Source organism: Arachis ipaensis, chromosome B10 (assembly GCF_059453495.1).
Source record: "Arachis ipaensis isolate K30076 ecotype BB chromosome B10, ASM5945349v1, whole genome shotgun sequence".
Lineage (NCBI taxonomy): Eukaryota > Viridiplantae > Streptophyta > Magnoliopsida > Fabales > Fabaceae > Arachis > Arachis ipaensis.
In genome coordinates this window covers 11892861-11906033 of record NC_142435.1, presented here as the reverse complement: position 1 = coordinate 11906033, position 13173 = coordinate 11892861, and the positions used below count along the sequence as shown (strand labels likewise).

General features: G+C 38.4%; 3 protein-coding genes across 3 annotated transcripts; 1 reads left to right on the top strand and 2 right to left on the bottom strand.

Annotated features, from left to right (window-relative positions):
- Nucleotides 1-5201: 5201 nt before the first annotated feature.
- On the bottom strand, nt 5202-6263 carry LOC148579155 (uncharacterized). Its single transcript, XM_088488989.1, has 3 exons — nt 6194-6263; nt 5559-6025; nt 5202-5447 (listed from the first exon to the last, which is right to left on the bottom strand). Exons 1-3 carry the CDS (start codon nt 6258-6260, stop codon nt 5202-5204), a joined length of 780 nt encoding a protein of 259 aa, XP_088345115.1. The 5' UTR covers nt 6261-6263.
- A 159-nt stretch (nt 6264-6422) lies between these two features.
- LOC148579154 (uncharacterized) lies at nt 6423-8309 on the bottom strand. The gene is made up of 3 exons (XM_088488983.1): nt 7721-8309; nt 6727-7118; nt 6423-6566 (listed from the first exon to the last, which is right to left on the bottom strand). Exons 1-3 carry the CDS (start codon nt 8307-8309, stop codon nt 6423-6425), a joined length of 1125 nt encoding a protein of 374 aa, XP_088345109.1.
- Nucleotides 8310-9244: 935 nt separating this feature from the next.
- LOC107622966 (serine hydroxymethyltransferase 6) lies at nt 9245-12367 on the top strand. The gene is made up of 4 exons (XM_016325050.3): nt 9245-10576; nt 10733-11138; nt 11383-11484; nt 11589-12367. Exons 1-4 carry the CDS (start codon nt 9524-9526, stop codon nt 11810-11812), a joined length of 1785 nt encoding a protein of 594 aa, XP_016180536.1. The 5' UTR covers nt 9245-9523; the 3' UTR covers nt 11813-12367.
- The last annotated feature ends 806 nt before the right edge of the window (nt 12368-13173 follow it).

Below are 13173 nucleotides of genomic sequence, written 5' to 3'. Positions count from 1 at the left end.
TATATCCAAATAGTAAATTTGAGTAGTTGGAAGAAGCCAGTGATTCTATTTAGAGGTGAGATAGGATAGGATAAGATTTAAATGAAATTTGTTATTAAAATTTAATTTTATTGGTAGGTTGAGAATAATTTAATTCTAATTTTACTTCACATGTAATTTATGAATATTTAATTTTTTTGCGAGTTTTTTACAAATATATAATATTATTATATGAGTGTTTTTAATAAATTCAATTCTTTTGAGCTTTTTAGATATACACAGTAAATAATTTATGAATATAACTTATATGGTTCAATAATAATTATTCTTTTTTTATATTTACCACAAATATTTTTAAAATTCATGATGGATAACCCAATTTTTTTAATCTGTAGCCTTCATTTTTCTATCTATCTACTGAATCATCACAACGGCACAACTTACTGTACGATTAATCAATTATCTGTTTTCTGTTGTTGTCGTGCATCAAGCATTCGCTGTCGGTTTCAGATTCTCTCCCGGCATCATTTTCATCCTCTCTCTCTTCTCAACCCAGCATCTTATTGTCTCATTCATTCTCAATATCTTATATAACCTAATGAGTATGTAAATTAAATGTTTTAATATAAACAACATAATCATCTTACAAACAACACAATCGTTTCATACACAATATAACTATTAAATGTTCAATTATATATAAAATTTTTTGTTTAAATTAATAACACAAATAAAATATTGTGATATAATGTTGTATTTATATATCACTAAAATAGACGTTTTTTATTTTCAATATTGGAGATGGAGTGGAGTTGGACACCATTATGGGGGAGATAGGGGCTGCACGAGGTTGTGGTGTCAGGCTTCTCACAACTTGGACCCTCCGAGTTCTAAGAACCTCACGGACCGTCCGATTTCAGGACTAGCACACGCACGGTCTGATTTCATATCGGGAAGGACACGCGTCGCGTTGCAGCAGCTCCCCAAACGGTGCTCTGAAACCAAACACTTACTCATGCATTCACCCATCTCACCATCCGAAAATATCACTCTCTCACATTTCATTTTCAGCTTGAAGCCCCATTGTTCTTCTTCTCCCACCTCTCAGCTGTGCATGGTTGAAGAGTTAAAAGCATGCCAAAGAAGAATAAAATTAAGGATGTTGATCGACCTGAGCTTCATGTTATGCATTATCTCAGTCATTCTGATTATGTAAGTTGTTTTTTAATATTTTAAATTTTTTTATTTAAAATTATTATTGTAAAATATTTACTTCTTATGGTTGTTATTATTAGAAGTGCAAATTAGAAATATAAATAAAATGATTATTAGTATTTTCTAATATTTATATGAATTTTTTTAATTTTTTAGACATTTTTTAATTAATTTTTAGTGGTAGATATTATTGTTAGTAAATTAATTATTATTATTTTGTTAGTTGGTACATTTTAAAATGTAAATAAATGACTGTTAGGTGATTAGTTTAATAGAGGACGTAAATTTTTTTTGGAATTTTTTAATATTTTATATTGTAAACTATTTACTTCTTATGGTTGTTATTATTATTAGAAGTGCAAATTAGAAATATAAATAAAATGATTATTAGTATTTTCCAGCATTTATATGATCTTTTTAAATTTTTTAGACAATTTTTAATTAATTTTTAGTGGTAAATATTATTGTTAGTAAGTTAATCATTATTATTTTGTTAGTTGCTACATTTTAAAATGTACACAGATGAATGTTAGGGTTTTAGTTTAATAGAGGACGTAAATTTTTTTTTTTGGGATTTTTTAATTTTTTGTATTATAATTATTATTTAGTATAAATATAACCAAATTAAAAAGGAGAGCCCAATAGCTCAATTTTTTTTATAATCATTATTGAAAATAGGGTTAATTTTTTTTAAAATCTTTTTAACATAATTAATTATAATTGTAATGAATGAAGGTAAATGTTATTGTTGTTGTGAGAAACTGTTGGTCTTACTTTAGGAATAATTTAAAATTTTTAATTGTAATTTTTATTGTTAGCAAGTTAGTTAGTTGTTATGAATGTTGTTAGAAAAAGAATTTAGGCATAGCGTGATTATTATTATTATTTATAATTGGAGAAAATATGTTTAAATAATAGTACATGACTAATTAATATTAGATATTATTCAGGATAAATGTGTTATTGCAAAGAGTTTTGATTATGTATTTATGTATTGGTTATTATTATTATTAGTAGTAAGTTATGAATAATTAGGGTTAATAATTAATTTTAGAAATTAGAATTATCTATTTTATAAGGATTTAGAAGATGAATTTATGGTAGTAACTTGTTTCTTGTTGAGTTATTTGTGCAAATTTTGTAACCATGATATTTATTTTATTTTGGTAGGGGTTTATTTATTGTTTTAGTTGTTGTCGTTAAAAAATTATTTTATTTTAGTAGTGAGTTAGTAACTGTTAAGAAGTTGACGCATACTTTGTTATGTTTTTTTGTAGAAGCTGAGAATGTTGACATGTGACCACCCAGTTCCTCCGGATCGGTACAATGATAGGGTGGAGGAGCACTTACGAGTTACCGACTTTTATCATGCATCACAGATTGGGGTAGTCCAATGTCAAAAGGCACTGGTGAATGCTCTAATCGAGCGGTGGCACCCCGACACACATACGTTTCATCTTCCCATTGGTGAATGTGCCGTGACTCTTGAAGATGTGGCTCTAATTCTTGGTCTTCCGACTGATGGACTTCCAGTTACGGAGATGACAATGAGTAGTTTCGAAGCCTTGGAGGCGGAGTGTTTGCATCAGTTCGGGGTTGCACCTCGTAAGTCGGACTGTAGAGGCAGCTGCATAAAATTGACATCGCTGCGGGATCTTAAAGAAAATTTATAGTTGACTGATGAAATTGGTATACAGAGGTATGTCAAGTGCCACATTATGTTGCTTATCGGGACGATCTTGTTTGGGGATAAATCAGGGGCAGGTGTGCACTGGAAGTTTCTACCCTTGCTTCGTGAATTTGGTAGCATTATACAATACAGTTGGGGATCCGCATGCCTAGCACACCTCTACAGGGCGTTATGCCGGGCATCTCGAGTTGACTTTAAGGAAATAGATGGTCCACTAACACTTCTGCTCGGTTGGGCTTGGATCTGACTGCCGTATCTATCGCCGGTACCTAGGGAGCCCCGCAGTTTTTCGCTAGCAAACAGGTAATATTATGATTAAATGTACCCCTATCTTAATATTTATAACTCAGTTGACAATATTAAATGTATCGTGTTAGGTGGCGGAACTGGGAGCGTAGTGACCGACGATATAAATATATGAAGCTAGCTGACTTTAGGAAGGCCTTTGATGAACTTCAGGAAAGCCAGATGAATTTTCATTAAAATAGTTTTAGTTTCCTGTTTAGTGCCTGCGTAAATCTTATGAACCATTGTTAATGTGATTGTTATGTGGGTTGTAATCATGAGTTTCCTTTATTCTTTTCAGTTTGTGTGGGTTGCGTATGGTGTGGATCGCGTGGATTCGAACATAATTTCTGCTGAAATCTATATGCACTCGGTTGTCTGGAGCGCTACAGTTCCTTTGGTGTCATTTGGATGTGTCGAGTGGCATGCTACCGATAGGATTAGGTGACAATTAGGTTTCGTTCAGGGAGTACCTCATGAGGAGCGGAATCTGGACAAGGCGCATGGAGAAGTCCTGACTGGTCCTAAGAATCTTAACTGGGCCACGACACCGACTCATTACAGTTGGGTGATGCATTGGACAAACAGGTATCACCACGTTCTTTCTGAGCTTCCCGTGCCTTCACAGCATCCGTTGGATACTTACATGCATTGGTACCGAGGAAAATTTGGGGACCGGTTGAATTTGTCGAATCTTGTGGGTGAAGAGAATGATGAGGGTAGTCAGGATTTGGATGAGGGTAATCAGGATACGGATGAGGGAAATCAGGATATGGATGAGGGTGTTCAGGATATGGATGATGACAATGAAGAACAGGAGCCAAATTCGCCTCAGATACCACCTCCAAATCCGCTTCCATAGGAACAACCTCAGTTCTCAGGCCAGTATGAACCTCAAACATATTTCAACCCTTCATTTCCACAGCATCAACAATATTGGGGTATGTCACAGTTTGAACCAGGCGAGGGTGGTTCTTTTAGCCAGTTGCTTGGGCTTATGGCTGGAGATGCAGGACAGTCACAATATGGCCATCAAACTGAGTTACTGCCAGGGAGGTATTCGTTGGATGCGAGGTATCCGGACCATACCTCATCGGTTGCTTCCGGAGGATTCGTATCTGTTGACTCTAGTAGGAGTGACGGTGGACGCGGAGTTCTTAATAGTTAAAATCCGAACCGTGTATCCATGGGGAGAATTGGAGAGAATGCTAATACACTCGGGCACGAGACCGATGCGTATCTAGTGGACAACCCGGATGATGAGGATGATGAAATAGAGGAGTTCGATGAGGACGAAGAGTCCCGTAATGATGGTATTTATATTGAGTATTTTGCTTTACATGATAGATTACTTATTTATTTTGTGGTCATAAATGGTATCTCTGTTTGGTTTTTCTTGAATGATATGTGGTATCTATGTTGCCTTGAGGAAACAATGGACTATATTTAATTGTGTTTATCAAATTGTATCCAGGTCAGGCACGCACTCCGGATGACAACGCCAAAGGTTACAATCTGACGATTGATCCTCCACGTCGTAGCGCTAATCGCTACACTCCATCTGTGTTCAAAAAGGCCGCCAAGAAATGCAAAGACTTTGTGAAGGATGTAAAGTGGTCAATGAGAAAATAGTTGTGGTGTAATTAACTTATGTACGTATTAATGAACTGGACTATGTTTAAAGATCTTTGTATGTGGTGGTCCTTATGTATTATTTAGTTGGACTATGGTCTGGTTACTTTGTATGCTGAGAGTATTTTACGTATTAATGAAGTGAATATATTACTATTGTTATCATATCAAATTAACACAGGTGGACAAGTGATGTCGTACTATATACTGCTACAGATATCTTATAATGCTAGGTCGTCATAATTTATTATAATGTCATATCTCAGGTGATGTTAACTCAATAGGAGAATTCATGATACATTATACAATGTTACATATAACATACGTTGTTAAGTCAGATGGAACAAGTCTTATCATATTATATGATGCTACATATATAATATCATATTAGAATAAGAATCTACTGAGCATCTCTATTGGTATTTGCGCCCGCTGACTGACGGCATCTGCTACGGCTGTGTCTCTCAGCCCCACATAGCCTGCATCGCCTAGGACGACACAACATTCGCGTGTCCATCTCATTCAGGAAGCGCGTCATCCTGGGGCGACCTTTCGTAACACGTCTCATGTACGGATTCGGTACGAACCGAGGTCCGTTGTAAGCAGGCCATGTAGTAGGATTACCTAGTGGCCTAAACCTTGCTCGCTACACCCGCCGAACTTGGTCCATCTTGTAAACATCATGCACATACACTTGCCAATCCAGTCGCTGGTTGGCACAACATGCGAACACATGTCTACAGGGAATCTGGTTCACCTGGAACTCACCACAGTCACATCTAAGGCCTTGTAGGTCGACTGCAAATTCCAATCCACTTGGCATCTCACGCACCTCGAAGACCTCGTTTTGCCGGTCAAAGCAACTAACCTGAATGTTTCCTGATGCAAGTTGGTTTGCATGCAACTTTGACGTCACCACATCAGAAAACATATGGCCAGCATTAATTCGGGCTTCTGCTTCCGTTCTTTTTCGGGTGAACAACTCATTAAGCCTGTAGAATGTTGCCTTCACAAGAGCGGTGATGGGGAGATTGCGTGCACCCTTCAATACTGAATTGATGCATTCCACTAGATTCGTCGTCATGTGACCCCATCGGTAGCCACCATCAAATGCCAACGCGTACTGTTCGCGAGGAATTCGGTTTAACCAGTTTGTATACGCCTCACCCCGTTCCCGTAACCGCTGGTAACGCACTTCATACTCCCGCACCGTCCTTGAATATCCTGAACGATAACAACATATAAAAGGGACAAAAACATACGTCAAATAAACTTTTGAAGGTAACTATGTTATTAACTTAATAAAACAAAAATTAAAGGTTACCAATGTTGACGATCAATTTTTGGAGGTACGGTGCCTTGAACTTTCTCAAAAAATTCGACTCTATATGCCTGATGCAAAACATATGAAAAGCTCTAGGAGGTGACCAAGCTCCGTTACTGCATTCCACAGTTGCATTGATGGATTCGTGTCGGTCGGATATTAGTTCAACACCATCCCGAGTGACAACATGTTGACGCAAGTTACTAAGGAAAAAGTGCCATGCATCAGAAGTCTCTCCCTCGACAATAGCAAACGCAATTGGGACGATATTGTTGTTGCCATCCTATGAAACGGCGACTAGTAGACAACCCTTATACTTTCGGTACAAGTGAGTCCCATCCACCTGGACAACTGGCTTACAATATCTGAATGCCCTGATGCAGGGGTAATAACTCCAAAATACTCTATGCAGTACCCGAATATCACTGACCAAGTCATTGCCTTGATATGCAGGCATAGTCTCAAAATGGACAACAGCTGATGGCTCCTTATGACCCATGGCCTCAAACCATATAGGCAACGCTTCGTACGATACTTTCCAACCTCCAAATATTTTTTCTACTGCCCTTTGCTTAGCCAACCATGCTTTCCGATAACTAACGGTGTAGTTGAACTTCGATTGCACTTCTGCTATAACCGATTTTACCTTTAAGGAGGGGTCAGCCTCAACCAATGGCTTTATTGCTTCTGCAATTGTGATGGAGTCCAGCTTCGAATGGTCCTGTGAAATGGTGGCTCTGGTACAGGTGTGACTACCATTATACCTCCTTACAACCCAACAATACTTCCTGCTGATCAGACTAACCCTGATAAGCCAATCACACCCTGACCCATACTGTGTACACTTGGCGTAAAATGTCAACGGCTCAGACTCATACACCCGGTAGTTTACGCTTCGTCGTATGGTATACTCTTTTATCGCCTTAATAACAGCTTCCTGGGAACTGAACTCCATCCCAACAGCAAATTCACCATCTGCGACAATAGGAACTTCTGCCGGGACAACCAGCATGGGAAAAAATTAAATAAATACATAGATATTTCAAAACCGAGATAAATCAATATTCACTGCATCAAGTATGATATAAATCTAACCCTAACATCATGTTACATATGTCACTTTTTTCACAAAATAAGGACATGAACGTCAGATGTAAAAAACCGGACCAGACCAGCCAGTTCGACCGTCACCCCGATGTCCGATGAACCAAATACTAATCGGTCCGGTTCTCTAAATAATATTTACAAACTCACGTTATGTTTCATATTCATAATGCAGAGAATTATGTTATTATTTTCTAACAAATACTTGTAGTGTATAACATGAATAATAATAAAATATTTACTTCTATGTTCCATATTGGTTTAAAATAACATGATATTCTTCAAATGTTAGTAAACACAGGCCTTTCACTTTTATTTTTTAAACTTCTTAGTATTTTTTATTTTTTATTTACATAGGATCGGGTCAACCGGTTCAACCTCTAACACATACATGACATCAACGCATGCTTAAATAAAGGTTAATAAATACTAATTCATTCATAAATAATTCAATAACTAAATAAAAAAAACTAATCCGACGAATTACGTACCTGCAGTCATATATTCCGGAAACTTCGGAACATGCATGGCTTCCAAGTCCAGAGCTCGCATGAATGATGGCTCCCCAAACGGCATATCGTTTGCGAGTGCATTTGCCACCTCTGTCACATCTGGATCCATAGTTCCGTCACCTTGATCTTCATCTCCATCTGGACCAACACATTCATAGTTGCTTTCGAACTCTTCTTCACTGTCACTATTATAATCTTCCTGTAGAATATTTCGGTCGGCCTCAGATTGTTCAAACTCAACATACAACTCGATGAACGAGATCTGAGCCCGATTTTCAATATACATTGAAAACATCTCCTGCATGCTCGCTTCGTCCGTCACATATCTGGTTTGGAATTGGACGAACCCACCAAATACCGGTATGGGATATCTATATAGAATACATGATATTTTTTTTGCCCTCTCAGAATCAATCTTCTCACAGATCACACATTTGAGCTCTTCAAATGAGATGATAAAAGGAATAACAACATCTAGTGGATTTTCACAAATAAACTTTACTCCTTCAGACGTTTGTAATAAGATCTGACCAAAATAATACACCTTTAGTAATACTTTGTCACTCATTTCTCTCAATCACCAAAAAAAGAGCATAATCTTAACTACTAACTTCTTTGGTTTAAAACAAGTATGAAAGAGACCCAAAAAAATGAAACAGAGGAAGCAGCCGCTGAAGGAGGGGAAGAAGACGGGTAACCTACCACTAACTCGCTACACACTTTTATATAGCCCTCTATACTCAACTCGGACCCTTCGACTAGGTTAACTTCATTGAAAAAAATATTAAACAACCAAATCGGACCATGCGTTTTCATTTCCCAGTTCATAAAAAACATAGCCACCCCTAGCCAAAACGGATGGTCCGACTTCAGTCTTCTTTAACTCACACTCTCAACATGCAACTCGGACCGTTCGACTTGTTCTTCCAACTCAAGCAACACGCAGGGTCCGATTTATACGCACCAAAATTTGTTTCCTACACCCTCCCAAATCGGACCATGCGATTTGGTTGAGAAAAATTCAGTAACAAAGAACTCGGACGGTCCGTGTTCTTCTCCCAAAAGCTGCCAAAAATCTGCCCCACATACATGTCTAGTCCCCCTTGATTTCATATCGAAGAAAAGCGCTCATATAGGATCCATTTCTATAAAATTGAGCCTAAAATAGAATTAGTTTTATATAAATAAAAGTGTAAAATTATTAATTGATGATTTTGACTCAATAATAAAAATTTTTGTATTAAGTGAGAGGCCATTAGTTTAACACTCACTTATAATATCTTTTTATAATATATATATATATATTGCAGATTGATCGCACGCCTTATTTCAAATTTGCTACGGATTTGATCGAATTAGATAAAATTAGATAGCCATGCATGTATAAGAATAAATATGTATAAATATATAAGAAATTTCTATTATTAGTATAAATTTTTGCAAAACAATATATTAGCTGATGTATCAAGTTAAATAAATAAACTATCAAGTATTAAACTATCATTTTTAACTAAAAAAAAAAAAAAAAATCTAAAATAGAAGGCAGAAGCAGCAGCGTCCAGGTACATCCCCCGAAGGGCGAAGACAGGCATCGACCATCCTTCTCTGTCAAATCCACCCCCTCTCCCTCTATTCATCCGTTTTGTTCCCTTCCCCTCTCAATAGGGTTAGGGTTTGGGTTTTCAATTTCAATCTCCATCTTCCCCCAAACACTTCAATCAATGACCCTAGCCTCTCACTCCTAGTTCATACTTCATATCAATCTCAATTTTACTTTCATCCATGGACTTGTCTCATCCCCACTCCAATTTGTCGCTCGGCTTCTCATCCTCTCACGCGTCGCCGCCACGCCGCCCTCCAATCCCCGACGAATCTATCACCCTCCAGCTCGAATCCAGCCTCCGTGACCCTTCCCACCCTCTCCCTCCGGTTCCCCTCCAGCTCCTCGAGCCCCAAACAGCCACCGATAACGGCAACCACGATTCCGAGTTCAACGACGCCGCCGACGATGAAGACGACAGGGACGTCGAGGAATTTCGCATCCTAGGCCACTCAATGTGCCTCAAGAGGCGAAGAGATTGCGATTCCTCATCCTCTTCCTCAATCTCTTCCTCCAAGAGGGTTTCCGTTTCCCACGAATCTGATCTCGAGGCACGGAGAGCTTTGGTTCGCTCATGGGGGAACCAATCCTTGCAGCTTGCGGACCCCGACGTCTTCGACATAATGGAGAAGGAGAAGAGAAGGCAGTACAGAGGGATTGAATTGATCGCCTCCGAGAATTTTGTATGCAAAGCCGTTATGGAAGCTCTTGGGAGCCATTTGACTAACAAGTACTCCGAGGGAATGCCCGGTGCTCGCTACTATGGAGGTAACCAATATATCGATGAGATTGAAACCTTGTGTTGTGAGCGTGCTTTGCTTGCGTTTAATCTTGACCCCAAGTGTTGGGGTGTCAATGTTCAGCCATATTCGTGTACCTCTGCGAATTTCGCAGTTTACACCGGGTTGCTATTGCCCGGTGATCGTATCATGGGGTTGGATACACCCTCTGGAGGGAACACTAGCCATGGTTACTATACTCCCAATGGGAAGAAAGTTTCCGGTGCCTCGATTTTCTTTGAGAGCTTGCCTTATAAGGTGAACCCACAAACTGGGTATGTTGATTATGAGAAGCTTGAGGAGAGGGCGCTTGATTTTCGTCCCAAGATACTTATTTGCGGTGGGAGTTCGTACCCTCGAGAATGGGATTACTCAAGGTTTAGGCACATTGCGGATAAATGTGGAGCTGTTTTGATGTGTGATATGGCACAAATAAGTGGGCTAATTGCAGCCAAGGTGTGAAAAAATCATCCTTCTGTTGCTTTTAAGTAGTTGTTTTACTTAATGCATTATTTATGGTAGCTTAGCTTGCATTTATGGCCCCTATCTGTTGTTTTGAAGAAACACTTATCTTTGGCTTGCTTTATTTTTATGGTTTTGTTATCTCCACAGGAATGTTCAAACCCTTTTGACTATTGTGATATTGTTACTTCAACAACTCACAAGAGTCTTCGTGGTCCAAGGGGAGGCATAATTTTTTATCGGAAGGGTGCAAAACCAAGGAAGAGAGGGATTCTGCTAAGTCAGGGAAATGAAAGTGATCAGTATGACTTTGAGGAAAAGATAAATTTTGCTGTTTTTCCATCGTTGCAAGGGGGCCCACACAATAACCATATTGCTGCTCTTGCTATAGCTTTAAAACAAGTGGCTACTCCTGAGTATAAGGCATACATGCATCAAGTGAAGAAAAATGCTCAGGCCTTAGCATCTGCTTTATTGAGAAGGAAATGCCGCCTAGTAACTGGGGGTACAGACAACCACTTAGTGCTTTGGGATTTAAGGCCTCTTGGATTGACAGGTATTGTATGACTGTCTCATATTATGATCTAATGTTGGTTGCTTCTTTGTTTGATAATGCTTACATTACATCTCAACTAGACTCAATTAGCTAGTTTGCATTGTTGAACTTCTACTTTTATGACAGTTTTTCTTTCTTGGATGACTTTCTTAAGTACTTTACAATCTCAAAGTTTTGCTTGTAGAGTTTGTAAATTTCAGGTTAATTTTTATTTATTTATTTTTTTGTTCTCTTTGGTTTGCAGGTAAATTTTATGAGAAGGTCTGTGAGGCATGTCATATTACTTTGAATAAGATTGCTATTTTTGGTGACAATGGAGTTATTATTCCCGGAGGTGTAAGAATAGGTAAGTGATGGTTCATTACATCTCAATCTTGAATGTTTTGTTTGCTTGGCATGCTTGATCTGATATACTTACCCTGCGGACGAATTTTATTTTCTATTACTCAGGTACCCCTGCCATGACTTCAAGAGGATGTTTAGAAGCTGATTTTGAGACAATGGCTGAATTTCTGTTTAGAGCCGCGCAACTTGCAAACGTATTGCAGAGGGAGCATGGGAAAATGCAGAAGACAGTTTTGAAGGGGCTTGATAGCAGTAGGGATGTTGTTGATCTCCGGGCTCGGGTTGAAGCTTTTGCAACTCAATTTGCAATGCCTGGTTTTGACATTTGAAGATGATGTGGCTGGTGGTCTGCCATTATTAATTGTTCATATATGCTATAGGAGTGAGTTGCCCTGCCCGATTGCTGCAAAAGCGACTCATCTTGGACTGCAATATATTTTGTTGTCGAAGTCATGTCCTCGTTGCCTTATACAGTGTCTTCATGTTTTCACATGTTGCAGTGAGCTGCAATATGGTACAGTACAGCACAGTACACAAGAGTGTACTGCTTTTGAGGTTTCTTTTGGTAATCAAGCATCCCATTCCCGCCTCAATGAACGGTGCACCACCACTGCTGATTGCAGCAAGTTGGCCATTAGAGGCTGGAACTGGGATCCTTGATCAAACGTCCTGCGTACAGAATTCTTGCCTGGTGAATCTGCAGAAAATAATTTATTTGATAAAGGTTAGATGCCTTGAATTCTTTTGCCTGCTTTTTGATGCTGAAAGCTATATTTACTTTCGTTCTTGCAGAATTTACCCTTCTGTGGGATAATTTTTGTACCGATGTCAATCAGAATACCGTGCCGTGTTAATTGTTAAATATATAGGGTTATTGTGGTAAATATGTGATTGCTTTGTACCCCTTTCATAATTATTCTTTTATAAGTAAATTATTTTCACACAAAAAAGAAATAGCTTGATGATACTTTACAATTAATGAAACATGTTTCAGAAGCGCTTGAATTCACGCAAGTATTAGCAGTTCTTGCTTGGTTGACTTGACCCATGGATGAGTTGAGTGTGGACATTGCGAGGTCCTTTTATATTGAATGTTTTGCCAATTGCCACCCCCCTGGAAGCCAGAATCGACGTTTTTTTAAAATCAGTTTAACATATTTAGGGATGTGAGATTCAGATGGGTATTTCATACTTGTATGTTTGGCAGAATTGAAGGGTAACTCTGTACCATGAAAAAAAATAAAAATAAAAAGAAAAAGGTTATTGATGGGAAATGGTGTTTGTAAAAGATCATGAGTGTGTCTTGGTTCAACCCAAGATTTTATGACATTTGGGAATCTCATCAAGTCTTAATCATAGAGTAAATTCCCGTAATAGTCCTGAGATTCGCATGAATACACAATGTAGTCCTTAAGATCTCAATTTTCCCATAGTAGTCCTCTAGATAGAGCTCCGAGCACTCATAGTGGTCTTTGGGCATATTAGAGACATATTTCTGGTGATGAGTCATCACCGGAATACTTACGTGGCGTCGTTTTGCCACGTTGAATGGCTTCAACGGCTAGTTTAGCTGACACGTTTTCAATTTATACCCATATTGGTCCTTCCCTCTATATTTAATCCTAAATTCCAAAATCCAAATCCCTAATCTTCTTCTCCGACACCTTCTCAATGCAGCAAACAGAGACGA